This window comes from Aspergillus mulundensis (genome assembly GCF_003369625.1).
Source record: "Aspergillus mulundensis strain DSM 5745 chromosome Unknown scaffold_0, whole genome shotgun sequence".
Classification (NCBI taxonomy): domain Eukaryota; kingdom Fungi; phylum Ascomycota; class Eurotiomycetes; order Eurotiales; family Aspergillaceae; genus Aspergillus; species Aspergillus mulundensis.
The window spans coordinates 2,860,883-2,875,433 of record NW_020797888.1 but is presented as its reverse complement, the minus strand read 5'-3'; the positions used below and the strand labels follow the sequence as shown (position 1 = coordinate 2,875,433).

At 52.3% G+C, this 14,551-nt stretch overlaps 4 protein-coding genes across 4 annotated transcripts; 2 read left to right on the top strand and 2 right to left on the bottom strand.

Annotated features, from left to right (window-relative positions):
- Positions 1-4,005: 4,005 nt before the first annotated feature.
- On the top strand, positions 4,006-4,661 carry DSM5745_00716 (uncharacterized protein; the record flags this gene model as incomplete). The annotated part of the gene is made up of 3 exons (XM_026742732.1): positions 4,006-4,188; positions 4,244-4,363; positions 4,425-4,661. The coding sequence occupies 3 exons, from the start codon at positions 4,006-4,008 to the stop codon at positions 4,659-4,661; spliced, it is 540 nt and encodes a 179-aa protein (XP_026608577.1).
- A 764-nt stretch (positions 4,662-5,425) lies between these two features.
- Positions 5,426-7,781, bottom strand: DSM5745_00715 (uncharacterized protein; the record flags this gene model as incomplete). The annotated part of the gene is made up of 2 exons (XM_026742731.1): positions 5,426-6,186; positions 6,689-7,781. 2 exons carry the CDS (start codon positions 7,779-7,781, stop codon positions 5,426-5,428), a joined length of 1,854 nt encoding a protein of 617 aa, XP_026608576.1.
- A 2,376-nt stretch (positions 7,782-10,157) lies between these two features.
- On the top strand, positions 10,158-11,652 carry DSM5745_00714 (Amino acid transporter, transmembrane; the record flags this gene model as incomplete). Its single annotated transcript, XM_026742730.1, has 2 exons — positions 10,158-11,525; positions 11,593-11,652. 2 exons carry the CDS (start codon positions 10,158-10,160, stop codon positions 11,650-11,652), a joined length of 1,428 nt encoding a protein of 475 aa, XP_026608575.1.
- A 694-nt stretch (positions 11,653-12,346) lies between these two features.
- Positions 12,347-14,480, bottom strand: DSM5745_00713 (uncharacterized protein; the record flags this gene model as incomplete). The annotated part of the gene is made up of 4 exons (XM_026742729.1): positions 12,347-13,260; positions 13,319-13,937; positions 13,994-14,264; positions 14,314-14,480. 4 exons carry the CDS (start codon positions 14,478-14,480, stop codon positions 12,347-12,349), a joined length of 1,971 nt encoding a protein of 656 aa, XP_026608574.1.
- Between the last annotated feature and the right edge of the window lie 71 nt (positions 14,481-14,551).

Here is a 14,551-nt window from a genome sequence, read left to right as displayed (position 1 = left end):
TGAGCCGGGAACCCCTTGTTGGAAGGCACATAGCATAAGAGCCTACTCGAGTTTCATGGTAGTTGAATTCAGAAATAGTGACTCACCGCTAAAACCTTCTGGGGAGGTCCTTTGGTTTGTTTGGCAGGCACGCCATCAGCGGGTGTAACCAATGCCGCTTCCGAGATGCATACGCGTCTACAGTGCTAATTCTAAGGTACGCATGAAACCTTGGGAAGCATACTCTTCTACCTCAACACAGCTGCCGCTCCATCAGGATCAGTAGAAAACAATTGTCCTTGGCCTTCGCTTTCGCGTCGTTACGAGGTTCCGTTGTAGACCAACCCGCTGCCAAGACCATCCCTCTCACAACTATATTTGCCCACAAAACACTAAGCACACCTCGTCTTTCCGCCGTGGATATGTATTGAACACTATGCGTTTTGAAAGGTATCATTTAACCCACCGGAAGTATTCACCTCACAAAGTTCCAACCATCTTTGAGGCTCTCAAATAGTAAATACTACCATGGGCTGAACGATTCGGCGCAGCCTGTAATACAGGCACTCCGAGTGAGCCTCCCGAGGTCGACATGAGGTGGCCTGGAGCTCAATCTTCAACGTACAAATTGAGATCCAAACCTGGATTTTCTAGCAACTGGGGATAGCGGATGCAACAAGCAGACCTCGAGGTTCGAACAGTCGGCTCAGTGAGGATGCGATCTCCGGCGGAAACTTGGAATTTCAGCTCTGGCTTGTGTTCGACCTGTCTATCAACCGGATTTGATGGACAGTCAAAAAAGAATGCTCTCATCATCTCCGTCCTGGAAAATCGACATGCCATGAATAAACTGACGTACACTCGGCAAATTATCGCCCCTAGGTTGAAGACTCCCACTAAGACAGACACGGCGATCTCCCCCTGCAGCACTCAGCCCTGTTATACCCAAACACGACAAGCCCGCCCTCCTCCACCGCTCCATGGCTCGAGATCCACCTCGTCACGCACGCCAGCGGAAGGCACATCTATCTCGCCGACGGGCGCAATATCCTCGACACATGCACGGCGCAGCAGCAGCCATAATCGGGCAGAATTATCCCTCTGTCGTAGCGGATACAACCGCGCAGATAAAGCAAGTCACCCACGTACATACTGGCTCCTACACCACTTCCTCAGCCAAAGAGATCGCTCGGTTCATTGCGCGGCGTGGGGGATACCATAGGAAAACAATTGGGGCGATGTCAATGCCTGGCAATTTCACACGAAACAAGCAGTATCTTGGTCTTGCGATGGAAATGGGAGCTTTTGGAGTCCGGCATTTGCGCATAGGCTTCAGGACGGGGAAGGGGTGAGCAGGAAGAGATGTATGCCCAGGGGTTCGTCTACGAGTCTGAGGAGGTTCTACGACCGGGTCTGGAGAACGTCGTCATCTTTAGAGGGGAGACGGTCGTCGGGCCGGCGATTGGGTGTCACCGTGCGGTGCTCCTGCGCAAGGCGTTTGCAGGGGGCAAGTAGGTGGGCGATATCAGAGGTTTGGGCCTTTTCTGGGCTTTGGAGTCGGTGGAGAACTAGGGAAGCAAGCGAGCTTTTGACTCAAACACTGGTTTTGCGGCTGCTGTGTACCAGGCGGCCTTTGAGATGGTATTGGCCGTGCAGCAGGGGACAGGCGCGGTGGATAGCGAGAAAAACAACCATGTTCCTCCTGCACAACATGCAATGTGAGAGTAGAAGAGCCGGAGGTAATCCTGGATACACTGCATAGAGCCTATAGAATTGTGGAGGAGATGCATTCGGGTTTGGATAACCAGAGCAGTCTTGAGAAGCCATAATGCATGCCATGAAGCTCCCACCATGGCGGCCACTTGATGCCCCAGTCAAGCTGCTCAAATTCTCCTGGCGGCATTTCAAGCGGCTCCGACTGCCCGGTCGAATACTCGCGATTGCCAGGATCGGTGGCACCGTGGATGGAGGCCCCCAACCCAAAAATCATCGCGGGTCTTTCCTTGGTATTCCTCCGGGTTCCAAATGTGTAGCTCGTAAAGATCCTTCGTCCGTTGTACAGTTGTCCACCAGCCCCGTCCATCAAGCGGCTCGGTAAGAGAGAGGAGAAGAGAATCATCTCGGTGATAGCCAGGAGAAACATCGAAAGACAAGAGGCAGATTAATGCAGAACCCAGGAGACTTGTCTTCCTCTCACCTCTTTTAGGTCGCTGGAAAGTCTGGCTTGTGGAGGAAGCCGAGCTCTGGGAGTTTCGACAAAGACCCTTGCTGTTTGCATCAGATCGGGTAACAACGGGTCACTAGGCTGGATGGCGAAAGCTCCCGTGGGAGCAACGGGCTACAGGCTGCGGGTCCAATCAAGCTCGCTCTCCAAGGACTGTCGCAAAAGTCTAATCTTTTCTTCCGCATGGGTGTGGTGAACTGCATCGCGGCAATTCCGTCTTTTCGGTTCCGGTCGTGTTAGTACGCACTGCCCAGGAGCGATTCTGCCAGCTTTGATGCAGCCTCAGCACGGTGAACTGCCATTGTAAAGACATCCGACCTTGAGGAATCTGTATCTGGCACAGGCAGTGGTAGTTCGGACCACTCTGGGGGCTTGTTTGTGTTTTGTGAAATGCTAGACGCGAGACGCGAGCGAGACACCTGGATAGACGCTAGTCCATTTCAAGAAAGAATGTGCTTATGTAATCTCCTGGGCTTGGCTCTTTTCCCGACAATCTCCCGGAGTTAATCCAGCCACCTGCAACCTCCCAGCGCGGGGTCATGGGCTTGTTGAATTGCTGAGTTATGTCCTTCAATGCGCCTGAATAGCAGCTCTTGACATACTTTCATCTTTCTACACGTGGCTTTGCTACTTCGCAGCTGCACCGGAAAGGCTGTTCTCATTCTCATTGCGCAATCTAGCCTCCTCCCAGGTTCTTTCCAGTTATCCATGTCATTCGTGATCCGGCAGTGGGATGCCTCTCTCTTCATCAACATTAACTACCCAATCATTCCTGAACAAATCCATCACGAAGTGCCCAACGAATTTGGCAGAGTAGAGAGACAGAAAAGCGGCGTTGCCAATTTTGCAGTTGAGGTATTCAAACAGCAAGGATCGCACAATCTTCAAGGCCACACTCCGCTTGAATAATTAGCTGTACCCATTTGTCACGAACTGGACAACATGGAGCATCTTGCGTGATGTAGCACGCCAAGCTAAACAAGGAGGTAGGCGATCTGGTCATTGCGCATCACAGATCTGGAAGACTAGTTCGCTTTGCAGAAAGACCTTTTCCGCGTTGATGAAGGGCTGCCCTCCATGTCCTGACCTCTGGTCAAAGATGACGCAGGTCATTCCCTTCACGTCGTAAAACAAGACGTCGTTGATACGCAGGGCAGGGTGGCTCTTCCGGAAGCGAGGTATATGAGGGTTGTATACTTGGGTACGTGATAAGCGAGAAATTTGTCACTAATCTTCCATGGTTTGGTAGATCTCGGTGCCTGGGTGCTGTTTCTTGTTCTGGTGCCGCCGTGGGCCGGCGAACCTGACGATCGCTGGGAACGGCCCACTCGTTCGGTCTATCGCAATTGCATCTCAACACAAATTCAGGATCTTGATTCCATAAGCTGAGAAGCTCACTCCCGTGATTCCGGATGGAGGTCACTCGATCAAGAAAGAGGTAATCGAAATCCGTGATATGAGTGAGGGAGGAGTACAAATTGTAAGTTGTTGTTTTCGCGTCTGCTCTCAACACCAAGCTTGCGGGCAATCGATAAATCTTGCGATTCACTTCCACAAGACTGGTGGAATCAATCGTATATTGTCTATCACGATGGGTCCCTGAAGATCGGATCCAGCCTGACTTCCCAACAAACCAGGGCATTGTGTCATGGCGAGGGCCGCGCCATCCGACGAACAAAATACAAATCATGCCTCGCCTCTATAAAAGGGTCCCCTAGGTAATTTTCCCGCCTCGATAATTCCATCCAGAACGATTCCTCCATCAATCTGCGCCTTCGATCGTCCTACTCTATCCCTTCATCATGCAGCTCAAGAACGTCCTCCTGACTGCCACCCTGGCCCTCTCCGCCTCCGCAGCTGGCAACAATACCACGGACATCGCCCCCGTCATCCAGAACCGCCTTGCTGCGCTGGAGCTCGGCTACCTGCACACCAACATCCAGCTCGAGCAGCTGCGCGATGGTGCCGAGGGCGTTGACGCAGATGTACGCTCACTTCCTGCCCTCCCCCTCTCACAAGCAAACTAATGCAATATGCCAGGACGTGATCGCCACCTACCTCAACACCGTGAAGAACGAGGACTCCGCCCTCGACAAGCCCCAGCCCTCCAAGGCGCTGCAGGAGAGCACTCAGTTGACGCTGTGCCAGGCGTTCCACTCGGTACCATTTCCGCTCTTATTTTTTCCCCTTATTGCGTGCCCAATACTAACGGTGCGGTTAGCTCACCGTCACCGGCCTCACCCTCGACAACGCCCTCTACAACAACGTCAACCAGTTCAACAGCACGCAGCGCGGCCAGATCCTCCGCGGATTGGGCAAGGTGTCTGACGAGACCTCGCGCTTCTACAGCAACGTTGCCAGTAAGGCTCTGCCTTACTGCGTTAAGACAGTTCAAACCGACGACATGGCTCTTACTGAGTCGTTCAAGATGGTTAAGGGGGCTTATGCGTCTAACTAAGCTTTCCATCTTAAATGCTACGACAGGCTTTTAGGCCGCGCGGCGTATGGTAAAGGGCTCCACCGATTTGGGGAGCAGGGTATATAACATGATTAATATGTAATGCTAATAGAGATATATAAATCCTATCCGGCGACGAGAATCTCTCAACCTCTGAGTTCATCACGGCGTCACAAATTCCCTGATCTGTCAACAAAGCTGAGAGTATGCATATCGAAAATGTTGGGACCGGGGCCTCGTCATCTCGGCTCCTCTCGGATCGATCGGCGATGAGGCTATCCCGATGAATGCAAGATCCGCGCACCCCTGAGCAAGTGGATACCGCAGAATTGGGAAAGGTCATGCCGATCGTGTGGTGGCTCGATGAGGCAACAGGATGGGCATTCATTTCCAAGATATTACCGCGCTTCTTTGTTGTCTAGCCTATCTGCCCGGCCGTGGTCATGGATTTCCAAATGACGTCTCGTATGCTGGATATCCGGAAGCAAACACAGCAGCTCTGCGACTTGTTCTTGCACGAGAAATCTCTGGGTAACTACGCTTGATAATACTGACTTTTTCTCAGTACCTCACCCTTCGCCGGAAAAGGTCTTCTCTAATAAGGTATCCATAAATACCAGCCGGCTTCTCTTGGAAGACACGTCACCGCATGATTTGTGAATCAAGACATTGACATGTTATTCGACATGTATCTCACTCTGCGTTATCCACAGCTCCTCCAACGCATCCCCATTTCTCCTAACTACACATACTTTTTCTCAACTTCAATTAATAACATACCCCCCATCAACAACCATCGCATGCCCCTGCACAAAGCTCGCCTTGTTCGAGGCTAGAAAAAGCACCGCATCCGCAACCTCCCTGGGATCCCCCATCCTCCCCATCGGGGCAATCTGCACCGCCGGCTCCAAAGCCCTCCTCGTCTCCTCATCCTTAGTCGTCATATTCGTATCAATCACGCCAGGACACACACAATTAACCCGGATCAGATCCTTACTAAAATCAATCGCGTCGGCGCGGGTCAGTCCGATAATCGCCGCCTTCGACGCACAGTACGCCGCTGCACCGGCGCGCGAGACAACGCCCAGCTGGCTGGCGATGTTGACGATTGCCCCGCGCGTCTGCGGTCTCCAGGTCTCCGCGCCATCGGAGACAGGCGTCTGGGATACCATTTTGCGCAACGCCGCGCGCGAAACGAGCCATGTCCCGCGGTAATTTATCCCGTTGATGCGGTCGAATTGGTCGGCGGTTACGTCTGTGGAGCGGAGGAATTCTTTCTGCAGGACGCCGGCGCAGTTGATCACGTAGTCGAGGCGGGGGAATGTTTTGGAGGCTTCTTCGATGAAGGCGGTTACGAAGGACTCGTCGCTGATGTCGCCGGGGTAGGAGAGGATGTTGACGTTGTTGGATGTTGCGGATTGGATCTGATGCTGGGTTTCGTCGAGCCCTGTGTTTGGGAGGTCGGTTATTGCGATGCGTGTACAGCCGGATGCGGCGAAGGCGATGGCTGTTGCGCGGCCGATTCCTGGTCTTGTTAGGGGTTGTTTGTTGGAGGAGAGGGGTGTGGCTTGCCTCCTGCTGCGCCGGTTATGACTGCCGTGCCGGGGAAGGTGTAGGATGCGGACATGGTGGCTGATAGCTTGAATCCTTGATTCCCCGGTATAGTATATGCTGATCTACGATTCAGAGTAGGAACTGGCGAAATGGCGCCTGCGATGAAGAGATTGCAACGGACGCACTTGATGCAGGTGCTTTATGTATGAGGTCATTGCCGACCCCGCAGCTTATCGCGGCAACCCCACTTACGCTTGGAGTCTGCTATCAATTGGGGTTGATGCAAGACCCCAAGATGGTCGATATAGAAGCTGCCGGGTGCTTTCTATTTCTGGTCGATATTTGACTAGTTCTGTCTATTCGCCATCCCAAGTCTAATCAAAATGCCAAGTCTATCCAAAGTCCCAAGACCATCCAAAGCAACCTTGGAACGAAGCAAACAAGCCTCTAGTTCTTCGCCAAAAACTCCTCACTGAACGGATAATCAATGTATCCCTGCTCCTGCATCATCGCATAGAAACTCGCACGGTCATACTTATTCAACGGAATCCCCTCCTTTATCCTAAACGGCAAATCAGGGTTCGCAATGAAATGCCTCCCAAAGACAACACCCACATCACACCCCTTATACTCCTCAAACGCAGCATGACAGTTCTCCGCATTATACCCCCCAGCCACTAAAACCGGACTCGTCCGCCCCCAAATCTCAAGCATGAACTCAATCCCCTCCGTCTTCTCACAATCAACGTTATTGATCACCCGCGACTCAATCACATGCAGATACGCAAGCCCCATCTCCTTCAGCTTGCGCGTGATATAGCTGAATTGCGGGATCGGGTCCGCCATCTTCATCCCCTGCCACGTATTCCACGGACTAAGTCGGAAGCCCACGCGCTCAGCACCGATCGCGTCGACGAGGGCTTGAGCGACTTCAATCCCAAACCGCGCGCGGTTCTCGATGCTCCCACCATATCCATCGCTTCGCTGGTTCGTCATATCCTGCAGGAACTGATCAACAAGGTAGCCGTTCGCCCCGTGGACCTCCACGCCATCAAAGCCAGCAGCAATGGCGTTCTTCCCGGCTGTGGCAAAATCCGCAATACAGCCCTGGATCTCTTCTTCACTGAGTTCCTTAGGAACAGCCCCATACCCATCCTCAGCGTTCAACGGGATAGGACTCGCACCCCGAACCTCAAACCCACCATCCCCCTTCAGCGTCGCAGGATCCGCAACGCGTCCAACCGCCACAAACTGGCAGAAGATAAAGCTGCCCTTGGCGTGCACGGCGTCAGTGATCTCCTTCCACGCGGCGATCTGCGACTCGTTCCAGATCCCGGGTGCGTGCGGGTACCCGCCGTGTTGCGGGGAGATGATGGTTGCTTCGCTGATGAGGAGGGTTCCTGGGACGGAGGCGCGCTGTTCGTAGTATGTTTTTGCGATGGGGAGGGGGGTGTGTTGGGCGGAGGCGCGGAGGCGGGTTAGGGGCGCCATTATGACGCGGTGGTTTAGGGTGACGGTGCCGATGCGGAGGGGTTGGAATAGGGGAGATTGGGGTGATGGAGACATGGTTGGTTGTGGTGAATGGAGATTGATTGAAGAGGTGTAGATGTTTGTGGCCTGAGGCGATCTGCTCTATGCAGAGGGTGGATGAAGAGTCACGGTGCTTGTGAAGCAAATTTTTCGGTTTTATTCGGAGTATAGAGCCTGACGCCCAAGGCTCTATACACTGATTTCTAATCCTTGCCATTTTTCAAGCCGCAGTGGAGCCCTGTTGATTTTGGTAAAACCCTTCATTGGCGGGGGAAATTCAAGCTTAAGAGCCTGCAGCCAATGGCCAGATGAACCGAGAGAGAGGGTGGAGCTCGGCCCGCTACGTGTGCTCCGAAAATAGCCCGAGTTCAGTCCTGCAGTACTTGAGCCTCGTTGATGGAATTGACAATGATGAAGGGGCAATCCGGGCCAAGATTGAGGAAGCGAAAGTGCTACATAGAGCAACAGTCGCTAAGCGTTCAATCGTTCATTCTCAGCTCATGATCTTGTACCCTACTTTGCTCCTTAGCAGTTTGTATGCATTGTTGTTGGATGTCATTCGACGGTTTCATTGTAATTGGGAGCGGATATCAAAATTATTGTCCTAAAAACTGATGGGGTACTCTCTTACTTGAGACTCGTGATCAGTCGCTGCAAGAACAACCTTATAAGTTATACAAATATCGGCTCGGCAGAGAGGCCGAGAATGCGGAGAAGACATCCCATCCACTGGAGTCTGGACTCAGGTCCCGAAGAGCTTGGTTCCTCCGCTCCGCTAAGCGTTCTCTCTATGTGGAGATACATACGGAGTTTAGTGTCCTTCCTATTCTGATTCGAACCTATATCTTTCCAGCTGGTCCAGAGGTCGCAATGTGGGATCCGAAACAATTACATGCCTGTTAGCTGGATAACTGGCACCAGAACGCCATGAAAGGACGCGATGTGTCATTTCTTGGTATCAAATATTATACCTAACAACTGCAACGCAACAGGAGTTGATAGACTACTCAGGACGTAAGGAGCAAGAACTATATCTTGTTACCTGAGAAACTTCGTTGAACAGTCGTCAAATTCAAGGCCCATAGATAACGACAGCTCCAGTGACTACGCTGATCTTTGGCAAGGTGCTATCTTGTCTGCGCGTACATGACCGCAACCCTATCAACCCGGCATATGTCCCGGCCCGCAATCCATCTGGCAGTTGGCTGTGCGAACATGCTGGAGCTAGTGTGTTGTTATACTGAAATCTAGTGGATATCTTGCCGCGACGTATCCATTTTTTGGGTATACTAGAGTATATACACCTAGTTTACTAAGGGTGGCAACAAGAGCTTGGCGGCGTGGCAACAGTAAGGTTATGTAATCATAAGGTAACTTATACTAAAGGTACGCCCTATAGCCACCCTAAGTGGTAAATTAGCCCAAAGTACAGTAATATTACACTTTCATTAGTATCAATTTTAATTTCCACATACTTTACTCCCAATTCCAGCGTATTCTCGCCTGGTGTTCATACTCTAGCCAACTGCGGGATGGATGGCCACTCTTACACAAGTTGAAGCGGAGGCGGGCCAAGTTCCGGGTCAGGGGCCTGCGACCTGGAACCTGGGGTGTCAGATCAGCCACTAAGTCCACGTTGGCCACTCAAAGCTTGCTTTTTAATTAGATACGGAGCTTGTTTGTGCTGCTCGCCTCCTCGCCCGGAAGCCATGCCGGCTGCCCATAATGCTGCACCAGCTGGTATAATAGAGCTGGCAATCCTTGTCCTTGCCAATGAAGACGGGAATACTGAACTCATAGATCAAATGGAAAAACTTGTGCTCTTGCCATAATATGAGGCGTTAAGGGAGCCTTGGTGACTTTGGCCTCTAAATAAGGGCTGTTCGGGAATCTGCTACAGGCCGAGTCATGCCTGACGACATCCCATTTCCATGACATTTCCAAACAGTCATCGCATAAGGAATTTGTGGGGAAACATATCTTATCTTTCTTATCTCCCTTGAGCATATTGTTATCATTATTGAAGCTATGTGATAATTCTATGACTACCTTGACAACCCCAGATTCTGCCCTCCGCATGGAGATCACGCCCTTTGACCATGCCAGACTTAAGGTCTAATCATACCAAGGCTCAATATGTAGCTTGATATATTGGCAGTGGGGAAATCTGGGGTAGAGCATGGGGTTGCCCAGCTTCCAAGCGTACACAAGCTTCTCACTGATCAGCCATTGTCAGACACTGACCTCTGACATGGCAAAACCGTTATCTTCTATCTTCTCCAACTGAACCGTGCCCCGGACTGGTATCTCTAGCTGACGCAAGACCCGCTTTGCCCCTTTCCGGTTATAAGGGCAGATGCTTTGCCAGTGAGGGATGGAAGGGGCAGTGTTGTTTCTCACATTCCACCCACCATGAACTACCACAATGAATCTCCCGACTACGACATGAGCAAGTCCAAGGCGCCGGCCGCCTTCCCACCTGCACAATCCGAAGACGAGCCCAAACTGGGCGAGATCCGCGAGACCGACCGAAATGCCTACGAAGAAGGCGTGGCGAACTTCACCCGGCTCGGCTGGAAACGTCTAACGATCGTGCTGATCGTCGAAGCAATTGCACTAGGAAGTCTATCCATCCCATCAACATTCGCAACACTCGGCATGGTCGCCGGCGTGATCTGCTGTATCGGGCTCGGCCTCCTCGCTATCTACACAAGCTACATTGTTGGAGAAGTCAAGCTGGCCTTCCCCGAAATTACCAACTACGCCGACGCAGGCCGGATCGTGGGCCAGCGGTTCGGATGCGGCACCGCCGTGTACGAGGTCATCAGCGTCATGTTCTGCCTGCAGCTGATCCTGATCGTTGGCTCACATTGCTTGACCGGGACAATCGCCCTGGTCAAAATCACCGAGAGCAATGTCTGCTCCGTGGTATTCGGCGTCGTCTCCGCAATAGCCTTACTCCTCCTCGCCATCCCGCCGACCTTCGCTGACGCCGCGATCCTCGGCTACATCGACTTCGCCTCGATCATCCTCGCCATTGGCATCACAGTGATCGGAACGGGCCACTCGGCCGCAACATCCCCAGGCGGCCTTGCAGGCGTCAACTGGTCCGCCTGGCCAAAAGAGAACCTCACATTCACGGAAGCGTTCATCGCGCTCTCGAACATCATCTTCGCGTATAGCTTCGCGATGTGCCAGTTCTCGTTCATGGATGAGATGCACACGCCGGCGGACTATAAGAAGTCGGTTTGGACGCTCGGCGTGATCGAGATGGTCATCTATACGCTTACGGGGGCGCTGGTGTATGCGTTTGTCGGGCAGGGCGTTATCAACTCGAGTCCGGCGCTTCTGGCGGCGGGGCATACGCTGTCGCGCGTGGCGTTTGGGATTGCCCTACCTGTGATTTTCATCTCGGGGTCGATTAACACGGTTGTGTTTGGGCGGCTTGTCCATGGAAGGATATTTGCGGACTCGGCGATTCGGTTTGTGAATACGCGGATGGGCTGGGTTACGTGGTTGGCTGTTATTGCGGCGGCGACGGTGGTGGCGTTTGTCATTGCGGAGGTTATTCCGTTCTTTAATGACCTGCTTTCGATCTCGTCGGCGCTGTTTATTAGTGGGTTTACGTTTTACTTTCCGGCGATTATGTGGTTTGTTCTGCTTAGGAAGGGGGGGTGGTTTGAGGGGTGGAATATGCTGTGGACCGTTGTTAATGGGGTGATTTTCGCGATCGGGCTGATTGTTCTTGTTGGGGGGACGTACTCGAGTGTTGATGATATTGTAAGTTCTTGTCCCCGATGATCTTGGTGTTGAATGTGAGTGGCCTGCTAACATTCTTCTCTCTCAGATTTTGAATTATAGATCTGGCTCGGTTCGCGGTGTCTTTACCTGTGCTTTACCAAGTTAGATTGTTTCTTTAAAATTGCCACGTCAATTGCTACCACCCTGTAACTGAAATACATACTTTAATACCATGGATGATCAAATAGTCCTGCTGTTCCAGTTTCCTATCCTCTGTGCTCGACTAGTACGTATGAGCCAGGAACTATGGTAAGATGACCGGCCTTTCAAGCTTCCAAATGATGGGCACTTTCCATCGGATATCTAATCGGGAAAGGATGCGAGGACATATTATATCCAACCTTCATCGCAGCAGTCATGACCCAGGAAGGAGCTATCCTATGTCCGATCATTTGATATATTGGCTTGATTGCCAGCACCAGAATCACCAGGCTAATGGCCTCCGCCGCGGTCGTCTGTTTTATTTACATGAACAGCGCTTCAACTCTGGGTTCATACCATAAATAGAGTCTCGGGCGGGGCGGCCCGTAGCCGTACCATGAGTATGGTACTACTACTTTGGCCGTCACATTACTAGGTAGGGATATCCCTGGTCTAACAAACCAGTCCTGGCATTTACCGATTGTCGGAGGGCAATCCTTCGTTGTGGTGAGTGTTATGGGTGAGTGGCATTGGTCAGGCTATGTATGCACGGCTTTTGTCTGATCAATTTCTTATTTACGGAGAGTTCCATGGACTACGTACAAAGGTAAATTGTGCGGGTGCAGGTGCAAATCAAAGCAAGTGAAAAGGCTCAATACCTACTCACTAAACCCATCAGACTCATCCTCATCCTGCTCGGCCATCCGCACCGCCCGTCGATACTCCTCCAACCGATCCGCCTGCCCGATATCATCCCAAACCAAACGATCCGACATTTCGAGGCCGCCATCATACAGCGAATCAGACTGCAGTACTAGCCGCTGGTGCTCGCCGATCGTGCGATCTACAATCCCGTCCGCAAACGGCGTGGTGACGAGCAGCTTGAAGTTCGGACGTAACGCATCGTCTGTCACCAGTTTGTTTAGGATGAGCATCACGTCCCAGAGGTCGTCGAGCCAGGGCCCGTATTCGAAGCCCGTTATTCCGTCAATGATGCAGATCACTGTTTGCCTGGGCGGGAGTTGCTCGATTAACTGTCGGAAGGTATGACAGAGCATGCGGAGGGAGTGGGATTCGATGTCGTTGGCAAATTGGCGGGTGTTGATGAAGTCCAGGTTGAATTTGTGACCGCTGCAGAACAGCAGTTGGAAGATAAGACTCCGTATGAGGCCATTGGGTCCGGTGACGGTTCCCTCTGTGCCTGTCTCGTGGAGGCCGCAGAAATGATGGAGGGTAATTGCGTTGGAGTTCTGATGCAGGCTCAGTACAAGCAACGCGCAGAGAACAGACAAGGCAGAAAGCCGACCGGGGCCAAGGTCTTCGAAGTTCCCATTGACCCACAGCATGTCTGGAGATTGGGATGAGATCCAGCGAGAGAACCTAGGGGTCTGAAGAAGTTGGCGCGCGTGGCTCTGCGTTGCGTCGTCGAATTGATGCTGCTCCTTTAGTACCGTGTCGAGATCCTCCAGGTGCTCGCGGAAATAGACTCCCAAGCTCTGCATCAAGTCGGTCTCGGACAGCCATTGTGCTGGAGATTGAACCGGCGACGAGTGCTGACTGTTGGATAGAACCTCTATCGGTGAAGGGTGGTCAACAAAGAACGAACGCCTTATTACGAGCGGTTCTCTTACCAAAAGGACTAGAAACCAAGAAAACCACCACCCGGTTCATGACGTCCAGCCCGAGCTGGTCTTTCCGACTGATGCCGCCGTACTTCCACGTCAGATCGACTGTCTCCGTAGAAAGTTGCCGTTGCAGCGCGGGATCAGGCCCAGTATCTTTGTTTTGCTGCCCCCTCTCTTTCAGTCCCTCCATTTCACTCTGCAGTTGATCAATCTTTGCCATAATCTCTTGCAAACTGGCCGAGTTGGATACGGCGGCACCATAGGTGTCCAGTCTGATGTCGTCGCGAATCAGCTCAAGGCACTCTTGGAATTTGCCAGCCTGGGTTGACACCGTTGCCAATATAGTATCGATGTTTTTCCCTCGTATACTGGAACCGAAGAGTCGCTTCCTGAGTTGGCTGACGCGGTCCCAGAACTGGTGCTTCGAGTTGATGTCTCCATTCAACAGAATAATCAATTCCGCCAGTGCCCGAATGACGGTTTCGTAGAAGGTGATGGCACTTTGTCGAATATGCCTGGCAAAGTGGAACCGACTCTGTTTCTTTGCCGTCGTAACAATAAGCGTCGGGATGTCCTGGAACGCTTGGAGAATTTTCTCGCGGTTGTCGGCGTTTCGCCTTGCGATCTGTCTCATCCATGTATCTGTCAGGACATCAAGAACAAAATGGGAAGATCGCGTACGCCAAAAATCATCTTTAGGCCGGCACTGAGCACGTTCAGGCCGTTGTCTGCTGGAACCAGGTCGCACCAAGGGCTGATCTCGACCGAGTAGTCACCCGCCGCCCGTGCGATTCTGCGGATCACATTTGATGTCCCTGTGGCCTTTTGCTTATACACTGTGACGGCTGCATCGAGCTCACCGAGGACATCGTTGAACGTGCACTGTTTAACATTGAAGCGCAAGGCCACCTCGGCAGTCGCATTGTGGACATCGAGGACTTCCTGGAGATCACTTGACTGTGGATCAGCGTAACCGCGCGCAGTGGGATAGAGGCGCAAACCTGACGACGGTCAAAGGGGCAAACTCCGCCCGTTGCAGGTCGAACTTTGCAGGAACCGTCAGGGCTTCATGCAGGTCTTTTCCATTTTTCAGGGTGTAGTCAGCGGCGACTTCCTTTTGCTTCCGGATATCGTCTTGACGATCCAGCTTCCGCCAGCGGTTGAGCATGATTGCGGCAGTAAGGGTAATGCGAGCGTCGGCATGAGATGGACGGGTGCAGGTCCAATCAAGCATATAAG